The sequence below is a fragment of the Hydra vulgaris genome, chromosome 15 (assembly GCF_038396675.1).
Source record: "Hydra vulgaris chromosome 15, alternate assembly HydraT2T_AEP".
NCBI classification, from domain to species: Eukaryota; Metazoa; Cnidaria; class Hydrozoa; order Anthoathecata; family Hydridae; genus Hydra; species Hydra vulgaris.
The window spans coordinates 57,522,900-57,546,494 of NC_088934.1; the positions used below are offsets into that span (position 1 = coordinate 57,522,900).

Below are 23,595 nucleotides of genomic sequence, written 5' to 3' on the forward strand. Positions count from 1 at the left end.
TTCAAAAAATTTGCAGGGAAAAGCGCAAAAAATAAACATAATTTAAGTTTTAGGAGAAATAAAGGACAACAGATAGTCAAACTCTGTACGTTGTCACTGTTTTTATAGAAAATGGGTAAATTTATATAAATTTTTATTATATAAAACCTCAAAAATTTTACAGTAGGCATAAAGTCATAACACATAAACTCATGAAATGATTATTTAGATTTATCGGTTTGAGTAGAATTATAGATAATTGTTAGAGTGATGTATAGAATGTAATAACGTTGATATGGTATGAATTGAGTCAGCCTTATTTATATCAAAATAAATCAGAGTAATTAATACCAGATCAACGCTTTTTTATACTTAATAGAACTTTTAATTATATTGTTATTTAGTAAAACTTTCAACATTATAATACAAATAAATATTATTCAAACAAATTTTATACTAAATTAATATTACAAAAATATTTAAAATAGAATATAATACATATATAATTAAAAAAAAAAACATAAATATTAAATTGGTTAATAAATAAATATCCGTTCCACCGACACAATGAGAGCAAATGAATATGCTCTTCAAATAAGCATTGGTCCACCCAAACCATTCAGAACAGGTTCATCTAAACGCTCTTTGATGCTAGCATCTCATCGTGCTCAACAGCAAGCAACATCTCGTTGTTTTCAACAGGATCAGGACATATAGCAGTAATGGTTGATCCAAATATAGAACGACAAACATCTTTGCAAGCATTCATCACTTTTTCATAACCTTCTCTATAATGAATTTATTTCACATATTTGGCATAAAACATTTTTAATGTTCTAAAAAATTTTAATTTTTACAATAATAAATAATATGTTATATACTATTAATGATAGTATAAAATAAATTTTTTAAAAAAATTAAATATATCCATTAATAAATACAAACGCTGTTCATACACCAAACAAAACAATTTTGCAATTTAAAATACAAACCTACAATCAAAAACACCATGTAAACCCATATAAGTAGGTAAAGATATCTCTGAAACATAGAAAATGAACAAATCACCAGAATTTTGATATCTTGAAGAGCATAGGGCGATATTAAACTGTTCAATGCAAGAGGAATCATTTAAATATTCTGAAGATATCAAAGCAATAACACATGAACTTCTCGCGATAGCCTTAAATAAAATAGTTATTTTTTATAAAAAGATTTTGTTTAATTTTCGTTAATGTTTTTTAAAACTTTATTCCCGGTTATTTCCTTATTTTTAAGAGCAAGGTATTATACTACTAGAGAAAAATTATTTTTGAAGAAAAATGCGTTCCAGAATAGAGTTAAGGATCTTAAGGAATATCTTTTTTGAAAAAAAGCATTTATCATGCTTTTTTTTAAACAATTTAGAACAGTTTACTTATTTTTTAACACATAACAATTTAACATAACTTCAACATAATATTTGACAATTTAACATAACATTTAACATAACATTTAACAATTTAACATAACATTTAAACAATTTAGAACAGTTTACTTATTTTTTAACATTTAACAATTTAACATAACTTCAACATAATATTTGACAATTTAACATAAAATTTAACATAACATTTAAACAATTTAGAACAGTTTACTTATTTGTGAATTGAAATTTGTTCTCATTGTTTTGTTGCTTAGTTCTGATATTAAATTTAGTTTAAGTTAGTAAATTGAACTGTAATCCGCCCCTATCAAAAAAGGTCCTATGATATTATAGAACTTTGAAGATATAAAACTCGCAAACAAAAAATTGTTCATTAACAGTTCACTAACAAAACACAACAAATTGGTCATTAACCTAATGTCTTATAAAATGTAAATCATCGTAAAATACAGATCTAACGAAATAATACCACAAAATAGAGCCATAACAAAATAATCAACATAAAATATAAACCTAACAAAATAGTCAACATAAAATACAGACCTAACAAAATAGTCAACATAAAATACAGACCTAACAAAATAGTCAACATAAAATACAGACCTAACAAAATAGTCAACATAAAATACAGACCTATGAAAAAGCAGAAAAATAAATATTTTTATCATATGCAAGAAGCAATATCATTACCATAAGCAATATCAATTTAACATAACATTTAACAGTTTAACATGTAACAATTTAACATAACATTTAACAATTTAACAAAAAAGATCCTATAATATTATAGAATTTTAAAAATAAAAAACCCGCAAGCAAAAATTGTTCATTAACGATTCACTAACAAAACACAACAAATTATTCATTAACTTAATATGTATCTAACGAAATAATACAACAAAATAAGCAACGTAAAATACTGACCTGTCAAAATAATTAACATAAAATACAGACCTAACAGAATAATACAACAAAATAGAGAAGTAACAAAATGATCGGCATAAAATATAAACCAAACAAAATAATCAACTTAAAACACAGACACAGAAAAAGCAAAAAGAGAAATATTTTCATATACCAGAAACTAGCAATATCATTACCTTATATATTTCTTCTTGCCATACTTCATTTTCATTAATGCATTGAGGATGTTTGATACGAATACCATTATGTAACTTCTCACACTTTTTAACTATTTCACTAGCAAGAAGTCTGTCTTTAAAGTTGTAAGACATGTAAATGTCATAGCGTTCCTGTGGCTGAAAAGTTAAAACTTAATTATATTAAAAAGCGAATAAGTTAGAGAACAAAATGTTGATAAACTATTAAATAAACAAATTTTAATGAAAAAAATATTACCTTTAATTAATAATCAATTATAACATAATATTTATCAATAACGTAATAATAATCAATGACATGATATATTATAAAATATTATAACAAAATAATAATCAATAACATAATAATAATCAATAACATAATATATTATAAAATATTATAACATAATAATAATCAATAACATAATAATAATCAATAACGATTTTTTTCTTTTATAACCTGCAAGTGTGGTTTATATAAAACTTCACAAACTTGTTAAAAAAAAAGTGGCATAGTTTTGAAGTACAAAATAATATTGACTGTTAAAAGTTTAATAAAAATGTATTATGATATTGAATAAGCATAAGCGAAACTAATTAGAAAAAACAAGTAAACTGTAAATTGAAACACTGAAATAAGTCTATTATGTGAAGTAACAAATAATAAAAGGAGATTCGAAAACTTTAATTATAATTGGCAAAAATTCAAGATTATCAGATGTTTCTGAAAACAAAAATTCTAATCTATTATTTTAATTAAAAAAAAAAAAAAAAGTTAACTCTACCAAGTACATTTTTCTCTAACTAAAAAATGATAAAATTTTCTAACTCACTAATGGTAATTGCCTAAATTTTAATAATCAATTATTTTTCTAAACGAGAACCCCCAAACAATATCTAGCAACAATAAAACCATAAGCCAAACTAACTCCATAGGCAACACTAAAGCTTTAAGCAACACTAAAACTATAAGCAACACTAAAACTTTAAGCAACATTATAACTATAAGCAACACTAAAGCTTTAAGCAACATTAAAACTAAACTCAACACTAAACCCACAAGCAACACTAAAGCTTTAAGCAACACTGAAACTATAAGCAACACTAAAACTAAAAGCAATATTAAAACTATAAGCAACACTAAAGCTTTAGGTAACACTAAAACTATAGTTAACACTAAACCCACAAGCAACACTAAACCCACAAGCAACACTAAAGCTTTAAGCAATACTAAAACTATAAGCAACACTAAACCCAAAAGGAACATTTAAGCTTTAGGCAACACTAAAATTATAAGCAACACTAAACCCATAAGCAACACTAAAGCTTTAAGCAAAACTGAATCTTTAAGAATCACTAAAACAATAGTATAAGCAAATTGTGACAAATGTTTAAGCACTTGCAAGCAGGGCAACTAACATAACCTTACTATGATAAACTTCAAATGATTTTTTTTTGTAGAAGATGTTACAGAAGAAATAGGTTCAGTTGATTTTTAAAGGTGTTGATTATATCATATAGTTGAGCATACAGTAACAAATTAAGTGCTCAATTACCCTGCACAGAACAGAACTTAAGTGAGATGGGGCAAGTTTTTTGGCTTAGACCTGAAACCTTTCTTAAAAATATGTTGGTTAAAAATACAATATTGGTTTGATTTTAGCAAGCAGAAACAGGAAGAGAAAGCCTATTTGTAGATCAGTAAAAAGGACAGGGTTAATGCAGAACTTGCTTTTGAGAGGATGTAAACCGCTGTTGTGTTGCATTTCTCCAAACTGTACAAACATAAACCACTAGGTCTTGATAGATGGAATCTATCAAGACCTAGTGGTTTATGTTTGTACAGTTTGGAGAAATGCAACACAACAGCGGATTATGAGATTTCTCATTCTTGGGATATGTTATCATATAAGCTAAAAATGTTATCCATGAATGGCTGAAGAATAGAAAGATCAGATACTCATATACTGCTATATGCAGAAAAGAACTGTTTGTTTAGTTGTACATGTCAAAGCTCTTCATTTGGTCCCAGTAAACCACCATAAAAATATCTGAAACTTGGTCCCAGTAAACCACCATAAAAATAAATGAAATAATATAAAATACAATAAAAATTAGGGGATGTAAGAATTATTAAACTTTTGTTGGAAAAAGTATATTTTAAAAGCAAAAATATAGCCATAAAGTGCTTTTTTTTATCTAAATAATTTTTTTTGTCTAAATCCACCATCACCGTGACTTGGAGCATGTCCTGCCGATGAAATCATGCACCAATTTGATGTGTCGTTCAGCCGTGTCATTAACAACTGCTAATTAACATAAACTGGACACAAATGTCTTGAAAGATTTATTGTTGAGATTTTTCTCCAAATTTGAAATTCCTTCTTTTTTCCATTAGAGAATGTCATCTTTGGTTATACCAATATGGAGAAAAAAGAGATAAGACTCCTGAGAAACAAAGTCTGAGAGGGTACAGACCAGTGTAAAAGGTTCTGATTGTTCTTTGTCAAAGCTCTTCATCTCTGGAACATCATACTTTAACAATTCACAAGAATATCCATCCTTTCTTTCCTCTAAGCGCTGGTCAGCTAAAGAAAAAGATACCACATTCTGATGTAAAATGCCAAATGTGTCTGAGAATACTAAGATTAAAAGCTTTGCCGACCTTTCTGTACTTCTTAAAGTAAAATGGATCTATCATGATCTGCAATGAAATCTTGAATGCTCTAAGATGATTGAATAGAGCCTGAGCTGCCATTGGACTCTTCAGAAAGAATAAACAGTGAAAGCAAAAATGAAAGATCACAATATAACCTGTTGCATCCTGTATCATCTCAATCTCAATGATATTGAGTTGCCAGTTGTAAATCTTGGTCATTTGCATTGCTAACAGATACAATGAATCAGCTATAAACCTTGCTTTGTGATGTGCACCTGGTTGAAGAAATGAAACACAAAATCGCTTCTAGTCATCGATGACAAAAAATACTTTTGTTTTGCAGGGGACAACATGCCTGGAAATTCTGGATACTACACAAACAACAAAAAGACATGTCCAGAAAGTGTTCGTTTTATAAGAAAAGAAGAATTTCCAAAAAAATAATTAATGTGGATAGCCATATTTGACCGTGGTATGTCCGAGCCATTGTTTCACACTTCCAAGGCTGTAGCGATCAATTCATCAATCTATATTAATAAATGTTTAGAAAAACGACTTCTTCCATTTCTTCACAAGTATCATGGAGACTTTAACTATTTATTTTGGCCAGATTTAGCAAGTTCTCATTATTCTAAAGATTCTCTAAATTGGATAGACCAATATGTCTATTACGTTGATAAAGAATCCAATCCCCCAAATGTGCCTCAAGCACGACCAATTGAAAATTTTTTGGGACATTTGGCACAGAAGGTTTACAAGGGAGATTGGCAAGCTTCAACAGAGCAAGTTTTGATTGATTGCATTAAACTAAAACTACAAGAAAATGATTTAAACTTTTTACAGTCGCATATGAAAGGCGTCAGAGCAAGATTGAGATCAATTGCAGATGGTGGTATTTTTCATATAAAAAATAATATATTTTTATTAAAAGATAAATGCTTTATTTAAAAAAAATATAATAGTAGTTTTTTTTTTTATTTATAAATAAGTTTTTGTTTTGTCCGATAACTTCCGCATCACCCGTTATATATTAAAGCATCATACCTGCACATTAGTCAAAGAATTGGACAAAGTAGAGAATAAACTGCAATATTTCTAATTGCACCATTATGTTTTCCAATGTTTGAACGAGTTGTGTCAGCACAACAAGGTATGGTCTGGTCTGTTAAGTCTTAATTTTCCAGAAGACTTTATATAGCCAGTACTTGATCTTTCCCATTGGAGGAGGGTACGTCAGTATTCCCAGAAGAAAGTCAAGTGAGCTGGACTCTGGAGAGGAAATACTAATTGCCAACCTTTCTACTGTTTACAAAATCTAGTCTTCCGTCTTGTACTGTTTAACCAACTTTGTGTCATAGTGAAGAACAAGTTTTAAATCCCATCTTTTCCAGGATCTACTCTCTTGCTATAAGTGCTTCATTCTCTATAATTTCATGTTTTTTTTTTTTGCCATCTGCAACATAGAAATGTTCAACATGTCAATATTTACTTCCCCGGCTTGGAATAGGGAAGACAACATTGCTGTTTTAGCTCTCACTCTAATTTAATATCTAAAAAAAAAAAAAAAAGCATTGTCATTTTTTAAATTATGTAGCATTTAAGTTGTTTTAACTTGAAGTTTTATACTTGTAATATTTGTAATAACGGGTGATGCGGAAGTTATCGGACAAAATAAAAACATCAATAACTTATTTATAAATAAAAAAACAAACTATTATTATATTTTTTTTAAATAAAGCATTTATATTTTAATAAAAATATATTTTTTTTTATATGAAAAAACACCACCATCTGTAATTGATCTCAATTTTGCTCTGACGCCTTTCATATGCAACTGTAAAAAGTTTAAATCAATTTCTTGTAGTTTTAGTTTAACGCTATCAATCAAAACTTGCTCTGTTGAAGCTTGCCAATCTCCCTCGTAAACCTTCTGTGCCAAATGTCCCAAAAAATTTTTAATTGGTCGTGCTTGAGGCACATTTGGGGGATTGGATCCTTTATCAACGTAATAGACATATTGGTCCATCCAATTTAGAGAATCTTTAAAATAATGAGAACTTGCTAAATCTGGCCAAAATAAATAGTTAAAGTCTCCATGATACTTTTGAAGAAATGGAAGAAGTCGTTTTTCTAAACATTCATTAATATAGATTGATGAATTGATGGCTATAGCCTTGGAAGTGCGAAACAATGGCTCGGACATACCACGGTCAGATATGGCTATCCACATTAATAGTTTTTTTGGAAATTTCTTTTTTCCTATAAAACGAACACTTTCTGGACATGTCTTTTTGTTGTTTGTGTAGTATCCAGAATTTCTAGGCATGTTGTCCCCTGCAAAACAAAAGTATTTTTCGTCATCGATGACTAGAAGCGATTTTGTGTTATAGAGTTGGTTAACTAGTTTCCTGCTTCTTTTCTTTGCCTTTATTTGTTGTTCTATAGTGTATTCTGGAGGCTTTTCACATTTTCTATATTTAATATTCATTTTTTTAACTGACGACCAATTGTCAATTGATTTACACCGAATTTAATACCTATTTTTCTCTGACTGACCCCTTTTCGATTGTTGACAAGTCTCGTTAATTCGGCTTTTTTTTCTGTAGTCCAGGATGTCGGACGACCAGGGTGCTTTCTATCAGAAAACGATTGAACAGTTTCAAGTCTTTTAAGGTTATCATATATTGTACTTCGAGCAAATCCTTCCGTTTCAAAATGATTTACTTTTTTTTTTTTTATATATTAGGTTTATTTATAAAAAACATTTTTAGTCGCTTTCGAAAAGATTCTCGTTCAGCTGCATTTAACCTTATTTTAAATAAATGTGTTTCAAATAATAAAGTTTATATTTTATAGAACGTTTATGCCTACGCATAAAACCACAAAAACTAATTATTATGCTCAAATAATGAAATTAGGATTTGTCCGATAACTTCCGCATCACCAGTTTTACTTCACTTTTTTATACATAAACTTATTTACCTTGTCATAAATGGATAACTCACATATTGAATGATAAAACATCATTTAGACTGTGTTAAAGGTAAATCTTGGTTGAACCATACAACTTTTTTTTCTTTGCAATTAGAGTGTTAACGTCTGAATCATAATCTGTTTCACTACACCCACTGGAGAATTCCTGCTAAAAATTTCTCAAAGCTTCTTCTACTGCTGCTTTTTCCAGTAATTGGCTTTTTTTTTTTGCTCAACAATTGCTCACAGTTTCTCCTCCTATTGCTCTTCTTCTAGCGTCCTCCTAATCAGTTTTTTATCTTTTCCTTGCCTTCAGCAATTATTTCAGCAAATGTTTTGTCATTTTTGTAGGAGATCTTGACTGTGTCCTCTTTCAAATATCTCTTCGAAAAAATCGAATCCTCCTTTACAGCCTTTTATTCCTTCTAGGATCCTTTGAAAATGTCTTCTATGCATATAGGAAACAAAACATTGGCCTTGCCTAAGAACCTTAAAGTGTGTTGGCTCATGGTTTCTTTGCTTATCTCTAGGGTTAATAAACTGGGTATACAGAGCAATGATTCTATTCTTAAATCAAAAAGTCACAACATTTAAAAAGTGTCAACATTTTAAAATATAGCTAAAAAAATTATATGCAAATATAGCACATACTATAACTGCATTTAGCTTGCCTGTACTCCCCAAACAACATCCGAATTTGGATGACAATGTTTTGATGGAACAAAAAAAACATGCTCCTGTAAGCACTGACTAGGAGTGTATGTGTATATATATATATATATATTTATATATATATATATATATATGTAAATTATGTTAGTGTATTTTACAAATAGAGTGCTCAATGTTCTTAAAGAACAGAGCAATAATAAATTAATAAAAAACACTTATCTAACTTTTATCTTTGACTTGAAGTTTCACCATTGCTGGATCATCAGGAAGAGTTACTAAATCTCAAAAAAAAATCAATTTATAGAAAAAAATATTTTACAGGAAGTTAATAATTACAGGAAGTTAATAAATACAGGAAGTATAATAATTTATAACTTCCTGTAAAATATTTTTTTCTATAAATTGAATTTTTTTTGAGATTTAGTAACTCTTCCTGATGATCCAGCAATGGTGGAACTTCAAGTCGAAGATAAAAGTTAGATAAGTGTTTTTTACTAATTTATATATTTATATATATATATATATTATTGATTACATATACAGAATGAACAATACATGGCTTGGGTTTGATAAAGACATAAATAATCTTTTTTTAGTTTTAAAAAATAGTTAATTTCCACAAAACTATTTTTTAAAACTAAAAAAATTTATTGACAACAAAAATCGAATTATACGTTGATAAAAAAATCAATCCATATGTCATAAATATTATTGACAACCCTAAAGCAAGATATTTTAATACTCATCCTGCCATTCCAGCTAACCAAGATAACCCATTGTTAACTTATTTTTCGATAAAGCGCTTCTACGGCTTGCGGTTCAGACAACATTCTTGTTGTACAAAAGTGTACTAGAAAACTTAATTCTCTCAAAAGTATTTAATAAGGGGTTGACTGAATCTTCCTTTTTCTGCCTGATTATGGCTGGAAAATAACATCTGTGGTTCCAATATCTTTGCCCAAAACTCTTGAAAATACTCTGTCCCCTCTAGCTATGGTCATATTAGATATCTCACTATTCCAAATTGAGTGATGAGAAATTGAGCAATCTGTGCAATCAATGGCATCTGTAGTTCCAATATTAAAAAAATCCGGAAAACACTCTGACCTCTTTATAGTCAGATCAGATTCACTATTATTAACAATGTTTTTGAGTTTTTAATCAACAAACTTCTGACATCACATCTTGTGTCTAATAATTTTTCAGAGAGTGACAATCAATACAGATTTCAACTGCCTCATTCTACAACTGACTTACTAACTGCTGTAATTGAAAAATTCTATTGTGCACTAAAAGGATTAAGTGAGACAAAGACTATTGCTCTTGACATATTAAAGGTTTTAGTAAAGTTTAGCATGCTGGTTTTCTTCAAAAAACATAACAAGGTTTATCTGGGAAAATTTTTGAGATATTACTACTCCATTTCTTTCTAACCTCATTATTAAAGTCATCTTTGAAGGCCAACACTTTTCTTTATTTCCAGTAAGTTCTGCCATGCCTTAGGGTTTGATAATTGGTCCTGTATTGTTTCAGAACAGTCAGTTGATTTTAAATCTGACCTCTCCTCTGTTTATATTTTCTTGGATTATAACTCACTACTGACCTCTCATGGAAACCATATACACAATTCATTACAAATTTACCATCCACTAAAGTTACTTCTGCTTCTTTATTGTGCTCGTCATTGTCATACTCCTGATTCCACACATTACCTCCACAAATCTCCTATTTTTATATGTATGGAATACTGTTGTCATACTTATGCTGGTTCCTTATGCTGGTTTGTTTTCTACTATGCCCTTTTAATGCTTTGGAACTTTCTCTTATCTTTATTTTTTCCTGACTCATACAACCTTCAATTTTTTTAATCTTCTGTCAACTGTTTCCTTGGAAAACAGAAATTTCAAATTACTATCTCTCATAAACCACAAAAGGTTTGAAATTTCAAGAATTGCTTTTCTCATTGATAAAAATTACCAAGTTTTATTAAAATCTTGGTGGTCCATGTTGGATCATCATGTTTAAACTTTTAAATTTATCTGTTGACTGTAAAAACTTAACTAATTACAATTGCTTTAAAATTTTGCCCCATCTAAAAGTAAACTATATATAAAAAAAAGTGCTTCATATTAATTGAGAAAATTTTATTAAATAAACAAACATCTCATCTAATTATATTACATCAGTTAACATTTAATGTTGCATTATGCTATTTAAAGTAGTGTTACTTTTCTAAATGCAAATTTAAAAGTCTGCCAAGTCTGCAAGTAAATTAAAGCTGATAAATCTTGTTAAGCTTTCATAGAGAATTGTTGTTGCACTTTTTTCATTTTACTATAATTATTAGTATTTTAATTAAATAAACTGGGTCACTCCATATCAAATCACCTAATGGTCACTGAGGTATCACCTCAAATTTGCATCAAATTTTGACCACCCACAGTATTTATGAAAAAAATACAAACCTCAAATATTCAGCTTGATTGACCAAACCGTTCAAAAGTTGTTTATTTAATATTGACAAAAATCTGAAAAATTTAAGTACCCGAAGCTTACAGTAGATTTTTTTGATTTTTGACAGAGCATAACTTTGTAAATAAAAAAGGCAATCACCTGAAACTTTGTATGATAATAGTTATTAACCTAAATAATCTAATTTTGTAGGTGTTTTGATTGGCTTTGAAGAACTGATGAGTTATTGTACCATAAAGTTGCTATAAAACGCAATAATAAGAAAATTTTTGGAAACGTTTATGTGCTGCAGTTCAATACCTATAGACAGGCAGTACCAACTTTATTCTAGTTTAGTGTACTTAGAGCAACCACATGAGGAAAATATTAAAATTATGTGTTTAAAGTTAGTTTAACACTTGCAGCAGCCTATTAAATTATCCCTTTTTTTTTTAAATATAATAAGTTACCTACACTTTGCAGGCATAGAAAGTAGAGGTAGTAGAAAGGCAAAGAAAGTAGAGGTAGTAGAAAGGCAAAGAAAGTAGAGATAGTAGCAGGCATAGAAAGCAGGCACAGAAAGACCTATACTCTATCTTATGACATAATTTCAGCATTTTGAGTGCAATGCTTTTTTAGTTGAAAAGTATATCTAATAGTACAAGTTATATTACATTATATTTCAAAAAAATAAAAGTAAAAAACAAAAATGCTGAAACAAGAAGTGTATATACACATAAAACACAAATACACTAACTTCTTTATATCTGATTTACATAACTCATAATGCTGTCATAATTATTATTAGCAAGTTTGTAGTTACAAGCCCTTCCACCCTTAATGAATGGAACACTTATTTGACATAATATTTTGTCAAATAGAACCCAACACTGACTTGATCATGCATCATTAGTCCATTTTAAATTTAATTAGCAAGTTTATAGTTTCGAGCACTTCTACCCTTAATGGATGGAGCACTTATTTGACATATTACTTTATCAAATGGAACCAAACACTGACTTCATCGCGCATCATTAGTCCATTTAAAAAATATTTGTTTCTATGCATGAATTTTACATTAACATTTTGGTTTTCAAGCACAAGCCCTAAATATTATTCATCACCGTAAACGCATGTAATGTATTTACGAGATTGAAAGTTTGAAGGATCTTTTTTTGCCAAGTTAATATTAGTAATATTATGGGTATCATAGACACTATCTCTAGAGATTCTCTGCAAAAATAATTTCTCTTAACCTGGTACAAAACTGTAATAACTTCTTGTGCCTAGGACGGTGCTTATTTCTTCATATCGTTTCTTTAAGTTAAAATAAGTTTCATGGTTATTGATATCATCACTTGAAATGTAAAATATATTAAAATCCTTAATTTTTTTTTCAGCCCGTGCAACAATTCATTAGATGTGAGAATCTGGTTTGCTTTTGCTGCTTCACTTTTTATAGTTCCTCCTACTCTATTACATGGACTTTTGCATGGGATGTAGCAAAGAAGTGATGCTTAACATTTACATTGTGATCTTCAAGATGGTACATTAAGTTTAACAGACATTTGTAACTTTTGTACTGTGACACAGCACCATCACTGAAGTATTTTACTTTATTGATTGTTGGTAATTTGATTTTGATCAGTGTGAGTAACTTTGAGAGAAAACAATGAACTGTTGTTTTGGCAAAGATAATCAAAAATTATACAATAGCAGTCACATTTGAGTTGATTTTTTTCATTTTTGCAATAAACAGCAAATAGATATAAGGTAGCTTGATTGGCTTGCCAGTAAAACCCTTGTAAAGAATCTTGCACAAGAAAACTATAGTTCTCTGCAAAATCCATTAGAATAAGACAAGTGTGTTGATCTAATGTTCTTTTTGTTTCTGATAAGTAAGAGGATTGTGCTTCTTTAATAAAGTGGTGGTGACAAAAGTTATACAAAGTTTCACTAAGAGTTTCGTTAAACTCAATGATTGTTTGGACTGTAACAAATGCTGTTCAGTCAGTTGACACCCATTGTTTGTATGTGATCTGATTGTCAATATCAAAATCATTATTTTTAAATACATTTTCCAAGTAAGTCTTCAAATTTACTTTACCGGAGCAGTTGGAACATAATTAAACATGCAGCCTTGACTATCTATATTATAAACACATACTTTAATCAAATCTTTGTAATATATTATATGGCCCTTAGGTAAAGCAGCACACATCAACTTAGCATTTTTATGATAAGAACATACGCAAACTGAGTAAATTCCACTACTGTCAACTGTGATGCACCACTTCGGCCATAGTTCACAAAACTTGCTGAGTCCAACTTTGTGTAAAGGGTATACCTTTTTAAACTCAAAATAAAGTTCCTTTAGTTGCACTTATATTAAACGCTTTTGTTTATGAACTTTAACATTATTTATACACACAGAAAGTCTTTTTTTCCTGGTCTTGTGAACTCTTTGGATTCATAAATTTCAATGAATTTTTGTTTAACAATATCTTCCAAAGGCTGTCCTATCTTAGCCTCAGGTTTAGCAAGCATTCATTTTTCAACTTTCCAGTTTTCTTAACAAGATGTTCTGAAATTGAAAATATTTTTTATAAGTTTTTTCAATTGACTATCAGGAGTTAGTATTAGTTGTTAAACTTTTTCTTTCTTCAAACTTATTTTCATTTTTAAAATTATTTTTAAACTAAAAATATACACCTAAGTTATAGGGATACAATCATGTCATAAGATAGAGTATAGGTTTTTAAATTTTTTTTGGTGATTGTCTATGTTGGTGATTGTTTTGGTGATTTTTACTGGCAAGGTTATATGAATAGAACCTCATCAGTAAAAAATTTCATAACTTGATTTAACTGTCTACGCTACTTTCTATGCCAACAAAGTGAATGTAATTTATAGTATTTTTTTTAAAAAGTGATATTTTAACAGGCTGCTGCAAATGCTAAAATATAAAAAATTTAACACATAATTTTAATTTTTTTTACAAGTGGTTGTTCTAAGTACACAAAAGTAACAAAAAATTGGCACAGCTTTTCTGTTAATATTGAACTGTAGCACATTAAAGTTCCCAAATTTTTTTCTAATATTGCGTTATTTAGCAACTTTGAGGTACAAGAACTTAAAAACTGTTTTAAATCAGTCAAAAATGATTTTATATGGAATAACCCAACTGCTTGTTTTTGTTTTCTAATTTTCTTTGTCTATTTAAATTCTTAAAAAGTAAAAACTAACTGGTAAAGTAGTTTTTTTAATACAGTCTATTTTTTTTAGAGTTCAGTTTGGTCTTACATGTTTTTCAGAACATTTTTAGTAGCTAACAAAGCAATTTATAAATTACTTTTTAAAACAATTGAAACAAGCTTTTTATTTACTTCAACTCACTTTTTTTTTTAATGTCTAAAATTAGAAAGGTTAATGTGAATCATGACATGTGAATAAAAACATGCGAATAACAACATGTGAATAACAACATGTGAATAACAACATGCGAATAACAACATGTGAATAACAACGTGTGAATAACAACATGTGAATAACAACATGCGAATAACAACATGTGAATAACAACGTGTGAATAACAACATGTGAATAACAACATGTGAATAACAACATGTGAATAACAACATGTGAATAACAACATGTGAATAACAACATGCGAATAACAACGTGTGAATAACAACATGTGAATAACAACATGTGAATAACAACATGTGAATAACAACATGCGAATAACAACGTGTGAATAACAACATGTGAATAACAACATGTGAATAACAACATGCGAATAACAACGTGTGAAAAACAACATGTGAATAACAACATGTGAATAACAACATGTGAATAACAACATGCGAATAACAACGTGTGAATAACAACATGTGAATAACAACATGTGAATAACAACATGCGAATAACAACGTGTGAATAACAACGTGTGAATAACAACATGCGAACAACATTGTGTGAATAACAACGTGTGAATAACAACATGTGAATAACAACATGTGAATAACAACATGCGAATAACAACGTGTGAATAACAACGTGTGAATAACAACATGCGAACAACATTGTGTGAATAACAACGTGTGAATAACAACATGTGAATAACAACATGCGAATAACAACGTGTGAATAACAACATGTGAATAACAACATGTGAATAACAACGTGTGAATAACAACATGTGAATAACAACATGCGAACAACATTGTGTGAATAACAACGTGTGAATAACAACATGTGAATAACAACATGTGAATAACAATGTGTGAATAACAACATGTGAATAACAACATGTGAATAACAACATGTGAATAACAACATGTGAATAACAACATGTGAATAACAACGTGTGAATAACAACATGCGAATAACAACGTGTGAAAAACAACATGTGAATAACAACATGCGAATAACATTGTGTGAATAACAACATGTGAAAAACAACATGTGAATAACAACATGCGAATAACAACGTGTGAATAACAACATGTGAATAACAACGTGTGAATAACAACATGCGAATAACAACGTGTGAATAACAACATGTGAATAAGTTTACTATGCAGTCTTATAAGTTTTTTAAGTTAGAACTTTATTTGTGTTGAACTAAATAAATGTTAGAAAAATATAAGACTGCTATTTGTTTTTGTTTTTTTTGTTGACAATTGTTGACATTTGACATTTCTCTGTATCTGTATTATATATTTTATCTTGGGAAAAATAATAAGAAAAAGAAAAAAACAAAAGAATTCTGCTGGATATTATTTTACATCTAGCTGAATTCATTATATATTTTAATTTACATTAACAATCACCCAGTAATTCTCACATGAAATGTGGCTTTGGTCGCTGATGATACTACCATTTATTCTTGTTTTAATAAGAAGCCAACACTCTCAGATTGCTTGGTGGGGGCATTTGAGGTTGAAATAGAACTCACTTGCTAGTGCTTCAAGTGATGCCCCTATGGTGAACTTTAACTCAAAAGAAAACTCAATTTTTTCAGATAATCTTTATTGCACTAACCTAGATTTTTCTTTATTTATACTATTCTTTATTGATACTACCCATCGTCTACTAGAATTACTTTTGATCTTTCATGGAAACCATATATAAAATCCATTGCAAAATTAGTATCTTTAATTTTGCTAATATCTTTATCATGCTTGCCACTTTCTTTTTTCAGATTCTATTCTTTATTGTTATAAATCTCTAATTCATCTTTGTATGGAATACTGTTGCTATATCTGGAGTGGATCTTCAAATGATGCCTTTTCTCTTTTAGACAAGGTGCAAAAACGCTCTTGCAGCCAACCTTCAACCATTGTTACATCATCAAAATGTTGCTTCTCTTTTTCTATTCTATAAATATGAGTTTGATCCCCACCTCGTCCCTGGTAGTACCGCACTCAACTTGTTTCCCCGCGCAGCGACCTTGTTCGTCGAGGTTTGTTTTTCGTAGTTATAGAGTTGAGAAAAAATTGTAACCACAAAAATTATATTGCTTTAACACAAAGTCTTTTAGAAGTAAACTAAGAAAGGGAATGAGAGGAATTGCAAGCAGGGGTGCAGAAAGAAGAAACAATCCTGTTCAAAAAGGTCATAGGTATAGAATTCGATGGCAGAAGAGATGCAACACTTGTGAATTGTGAAATTAATGGGAAATACACACTGTTGGAGAAGCATTATGACATCATTGGTGAGCCAGGTAAGCAATACTAAGCATCAATAAATTATCAAAAACTAAACTACCTATATTTATAAAGTATTCTGTATTATTGTTACTAGAAATTTCTGTTTTCAGATGACTTTTATACTGATCACGCCAAAAAGTGCTAAGGAAATAGTTGTAGAGCATGAAACATTTAAAACACAAAAGGGAATGGAGGCTCAAATAAAACTGAACTTAGCAAAGGCAGATGGAAATAATTTAATATCATTAAATTATTTCCATCATCTATCACCAAATATCTAATGGGTCATTTGCATTTATTCCATTAGATATTTGGAAGTTCTATTACAGTAGGATATTTGCATTATGCATCTAAATGTTACCTTAAAGGCATATTTTTATGAAAATTGATGAATCTGCAAAATGACCAGATAAACTATCTGGAGCCATTAGCTCACAGCAGGCTTGTGAAGCTGAGCCAGAGCCATGTAGCCGCGGTTTTTTGGTGGAGCCAGAGCTGCAAAAATCAAGTGGCTCTTGGCCCTCTTTAATAGCATTTCTTAATGCGCTTTAATAAAAAAAAAAGAAAAAGTAAATTATATATGGAAGCATTCTTACAGTATTACATATATTGCTTTATATCATATTTTTATATTGATATTATGCTGTTAAATATTCGATGTGCGACTTAATGATCAAAGATTATTCATATCTGCAAAGTTAAACTAAAGCATGCAAGTTTTAAATTCAGATTGATAAATATTGTTTTAAAACTTATCACTAACACACTTTAAAACCTTTTTTTTTGGCTTAATTACATTAAGTAATAATAGTATTAACTAAAAACATCAACAAACAAGTCAAAATATTTTCTTTATTAAAATGCCATCAAAACAGTTAGAAAAACAAAAAATAATTCTGCACAACTACCTACAAAATCCTTCTGCATCGTTACTTTCAATCGCTAAAGCTTCTGAAACTAGCAAAACTACTGTTTATATGGTCATAAAACAATACAACAGCTTTCAATTTATCAAACAAGTATAAAAAAATCTTGAAGAAAACTTATATTAAGACATGATTGTCACAGTCAAAACATTAAAAAAACCTTTTGTAACCCTTGTTAAAAGAGTGATTTTAAATTGTAATGCTTCATTTGTTTTTTTGTGTTTTAGATATAAATAATACAACAATTGTCAGGATTTTGTATCTTGAAAGTTAATTTGAAATAAATTATATATTCAAAGTAGCCATTGTGATATTTTTGCAATATATGGCACTATTTCTAAACTAAAAAGCATAAAAAATTTAGATTTTTAGTAATAACTTTAAAAACTAAGAATTTAAAAAAAATATTATTTAAATAAACAATGTTCTAAATTTAAATCTGCATCATTTGGTACCTAAAAATTTATTGTAGCTTATTTTATGATGCATTTATGATTATTTTTTCATTTTTAACCCATTAAATATCAAAAATTTTACATTTTGAGACCTAAACACAAGTAGGTTGATTAAAACTGGTAACCACTGAATTTTTTTTTCATAAATGTGTTTTACAAATCAAATGCCAGGTAACACTTTTTGATTTGCTAAAATTTTTTATTTTTAAGCCCACCCTAAATATATATAAATATATATAAATATATATATATATATATATATATATATATATATATATATATATATATATATATATATATATATATATATTTATTTTAAATTTTTTTGTGACTATTAATTTTTAGTAACTTTGAGGTAATTTGGATGTTAATTTATGCAATCAGCTGATGTCCCTTTAAATTTTGTTTACAATTGATATATTTGATAATACTTTATTTATTTGTATTTTGGGCTTGTAACTTACCAGTCCATGTTATTTTGTATTTGTTTTTTGGTTTTTAGTGGATATTAATTGTAATTTTTACATTGGTTGCATTATTTATTGTTTTATTTTGGAAAATGGAGGTTAATATGATGGGCCTAATTGTGCAATGACTTGGCATTGGGGGTCACACATTTTACTTGCTTAGCATTTATTTGGTATTACTTTTCATTCTAAATATTGTTTAATGATGTATTTCATTTAACTTGGTATTATAAAACAATTTTTTTATTTTAGATTTATTTTTATAAAATTATTATCATGACTGGAGCAAAGAAGCTGACTGCGGAGGAGCGGCTGGAAGTGGTTGTGCAGGTCAGGAATGGGTTGCCTTTGATGCAGTGGCTCAGAAAATGGGAATAAGCAAGTCAACAGTAACTAGGCTGATGAGGAAATACAGGGAGACAGGATTGGTGGCTGATAGATCCCGCAGTGGTCGTCCGAAGAAGACGTCGACTAGAGATGATCGTCTTCTTGTCCGAATGAGCTTAGCAGATAGGCGGTTAACTGCCCCTGATATAGCTGCCAGGCTGTATAGACTATATAGAACCAGGCTGGCTGTTAGGACTGTTAGAGCCAGGCTGCAGAAAGCTGGTTTAAACACTTGTGTGGCTGCGAAGAAGCCACTGTTAACTTGTGATCACCGCCAGAGGCGGAGAGCATTTGCACTAATACATCGTGGCTGGACCATCGATCAATGGAAACAGGTTCTCTGGAGTGATGAGAGCAGTTTTTAAGTGTTTAGTGGTGGGAATAGAGTTTTAGTGAGGAGAAGAGTGGGTGAAAGATACCACAGCAGTTGCATTAATGCTACTGTGAAGCACAGAGGAGGGTTTATTATGGTTTGGGGTTGCATGTTATGGTCCGGGATAGGTCAATTGAACCGCTGTGTAGGTGCAATGAACCAGGACCAGTACATTGGAGTCCTAAGAGATCACATGCTCCCTTTAGCTGGTGCTTTATTTGGCAGACAAGGTGAGTTTGTCTTTCAGCAGGACAACGCACCCTGTCACAAAGCTAAGCGGGTATGTGACCTCAATCCCATTGAACATCTGTGGGAGATCATCTTCCGAAAGCTGCAGGTATCCAAACCCACTGGTTTGGAAGATTTGTGGAGGTGTTTGAATGAAGCGTGAGAAAGCATCACCCCAGAAACCTTACATTCATTGGTCGAGTCCATGCCACGGCGTATCATGCATGTCCTCAAAACCAAAGGCGGTCATACAAAATATTAAACATATCATTATTTTTATTTTTAAGACATTTATATTTCATGTTGGTAACATTTGGGACAGTTATTAGTGTTTTCTAAATAAAATTTATATGTGTAAATAGTAAAAAAGTGTTATTTTTCAGTTGGGTGCATGACTTTTTGCTGCCACTGTTTATATATATAAATATATATATATATAAATATATATATATAAATATATATATATATAAATATATATATATATAAATATATATATATATAAATATATATATATAAATATATATATATATATATAAATATATATATAAATATATATATATATATATATATATATATATATATATATATATATATATATATATATATATATATATATATATATATATATATATTATATATATTATATATTATTATTGGCCCTGAGGAGGTGAATAATATATATCTATATATATATATATATTATTCACCTCCTCAGGGCCAAGAAGGTCACTACAGATGAGGAGGCTACTTAATAGTGGCTATAACCCTCTCTCAACTCTATAACTCCAAAATACAAACCTTGATGAACAAGGCCGCTGCGCGGAGAAACAAGTTGAGCGCGGTACTACCAGGGACATGGTGGGGATCAAACTCGGAACCTCTCGCTTATGAAGTGAGCGCTTTACCACTACTGCATATATATATATATATATATATATATATATATATATATATATATATATATATATATATATATATATATATATATATAGAATATATATCGTTAATATAAATTAAAAAATTTATATTTTTCTGGATTTTTCAAAAAGTGAACACAAGTTTTAAAATATTTTGTAGAAATATATATGCTTTCTAACCTTTTCAGCCATTACCTATACAAAAATTATGTGAAGTTTCAAAAAAAACTACTAATCTTAAAGCAAAAATAAGACAAATACAAAGTAAACAAGGTATTCCTGATATTTTTCGCTAATATATGACCTGGATAATTACTAAAATAAAGAAATGGTTAAGAGACCTTGACATAACTTAAAAGTAGGTCACTATTTTTTACTTTTGTTTTTAAAATTTGCCGCATTATTAAATAAAAGTTTTAAATTTAAACGAAAAGTTTAAATTTAAAGTTTCAAAGCTTATAGTTATTATTAAAAAAGGAAGAAAAAAGAAAAAGAAAAGAAAACAATTTTTATTATGGAACTTCAAGTTTCATACCTGATGACAATCATCAGCCATAAATTACAAAATTAAATGGTAAAATTGAAATTACAATTAGAGTTACTGCGGCATAAAAAAGAATTACAGCAAGAACTACATTGCTGTAAGAATTACGATCATGTTAATTACCATGATGTCTAATAAAATTGAAATTAACTTCATTGTTCATTACTCTTTAAGAAAAAAAAAAAAAAGAAGAAAACAACACTCTGATTAAACCTACTTTTAAAATCCTGCCGCAAAAATAGGTTCGAAAATGAGGTTCGAAAATGAGGTCCGAAAATGAGGTTCGAAAATGAGGTTCGAAAATGAGGTTCGAAAATGAGGTTCGAAAATGAGGCTTAAAAATGAGGTTTCGAAAATGAGGTTTGAAAATGAGGTTCGAAGAATTATAGAACCCTTTTTATCCAACATTAATTTTAAGCTGAAAAACAAACATTTTTTGGATCAATGGCAAAACACTCAGAATGTTATAAATTGATGTCAAACAAATAAAGAAAAGCAACTCTCTAAGTTTTTACATTTTCAAACTAATGATTTTAATCCATCAATTAATGAAAATTTTCTAAGCAACACAATAAATTTTGCAGAAAACACAAAACAAAAAGTGAACAAAAAAGTTTCATATATTCAAGGAAACTATATGCAAATATTTAGTAATGGAACAGTTTGGATTAGAAAAAAGGCGGTATATATAATATCACTATCAGGGCCTTTGATGGCTTGGATTCATCAACTGTTGCTACTTTTTTGCAATATTTGATTGATATTTTCTGGGAAATAACCATCAACTATCGCTGTTTCATAATAAAAATTATTTTGGTATATATTGAGAAGATGGTTTAGTCATGTTTAGAAATAAAAGTGGTCAGGGAATATATAATAATAGTAGTAAAAAAAATAAAAAAGCATTTTGTAAAAAGGTTTATAAGTAACAATTTTCTAATATTTATCGACTGTAATTTGAAAACAGTTGACTGTTTGTCTAACACTAAAACTTTTCTTTTTTTTAATTCTGGTTTACTCCTAATAAGGAGTAAGCCAGAATTAAAAAACTACAAGCAACCACTAATAAGTTAGAAGTTATTATAAAACAACAAGTAGAGTTAAAGATATAGGAAATGGTTGACAGAAGACTAAAGTTCTGGGAGTCAAAAAAACATGAAGATGTGGAAGAGTTATAAAGCATTAATGTGTGAGAAAACTAGATTTTTTAGAGCATGAAGGGGAGCATTTTAAACTAAAGTTTTTAGAGCATGAAGGGACAGACAAAGTAAAACAATGAGACTTTGCTGAATGACAAATCAAGTAAAAATGAGTTTTGGTTGGTGGAACTAGAGACACTTATTTGAGCGGTGACAATGATAGTATTTTTAGGAAAGAGAACAAGATGCAACTCTACAACGATTTGAAAAATCTAAATGATGGTCCTTTTCAGCTTCATCACAAACCAAATAATATGCTTAGTTACATACATACTGATTCTAGCAATCCACCACGTATACTTAAAAGTATTCCTAAGACTATAGAATTAGGATTGTCAGCCGCACCTTCATATGAAGCTATTTTTTTTCTCCTTATTAAGAAGCTTTGAAAAAATCTGGATACAATTGCAAACTTGCATACCATCCAAGTATAAAACTAATACATAGCAATAATAAATGCAAGATATTCTGGTACAATACTCCTTTGCAAATTTTACTCCCGTGCAAATTTTAAAGCAAAAAAAAAAAAAACTCCAGTGCAAATTTTAAAGCAAAAAAAAAAGAAACTATTTTGAGACTCATTGATATCCTTTTTCAGTTAACCAACCACAGACTTCATAAAATATTTAATAAAAATACAATCAAAATAAGTTAACCACAGACTTCATAAAATATTTAATAAAAATGCAATCAAAATAAGTTGAATTGGCGTGCCAAACATGAAATCCATTACTAACTCTCACTAAAAAGCACTTTATATAAGGAACCATTGTCTGTCTAACATAATTGTTTATCAGGCGGTCATTAAATCAAGCAACCAGAATACAAAAAAAAAGTATATTGTTGAGTCAGTGAAACTCCTTTTACACTTTGTTAGGCAAACCATTTGAAATTTTTAATGTGATTCATTAAAAAATTAGTTATCTAAGAAAAAATGGGATTTAAAGTGAAAAATATTTTTTACCCTTTATTAAATAAATTATTAAACAATGCAAACCAGACAACCCAGTATCAAAAATTTATATTTAGCAATACATGTAAGGTAGTGAAGTGTAGGTACAAAAACAAATTTCTTCTCTCCTCATTCAATACCGAAGTACAAATTTTGTTTCCATCAAGCCATTA

General features: G+C 29.2%; 1 protein-coding gene across 1 annotated transcript in view; it reads right to left on the reverse strand.

Annotated features, from left to right (window-relative positions):
• Window positions 1-387: 387 nt before the first annotated feature.
• Window positions 388-23,595, reverse strand: part of LOC100204663 (uncharacterized) — a 57,243-nt gene continuing 34,035 nt past the window's right edge. The window contains exons 4-6 of the mRNA XM_065818917.1: window positions 2,506-2,664; window positions 972-1,162; window positions 388-767 (exon numbers count right to left, since the gene is read on the reverse strand). Coding sequence (XP_065674989.1) covers window positions 614-767; window positions 972-1,162; window positions 2,506-2,664 — 504 coding nt within the window. The 3' untranslated portion in view covers window positions 388-613. The remainder of the gene's footprint in view (window positions 768-971; window positions 1,163-2,505; window positions 2,665-23,595) is intronic.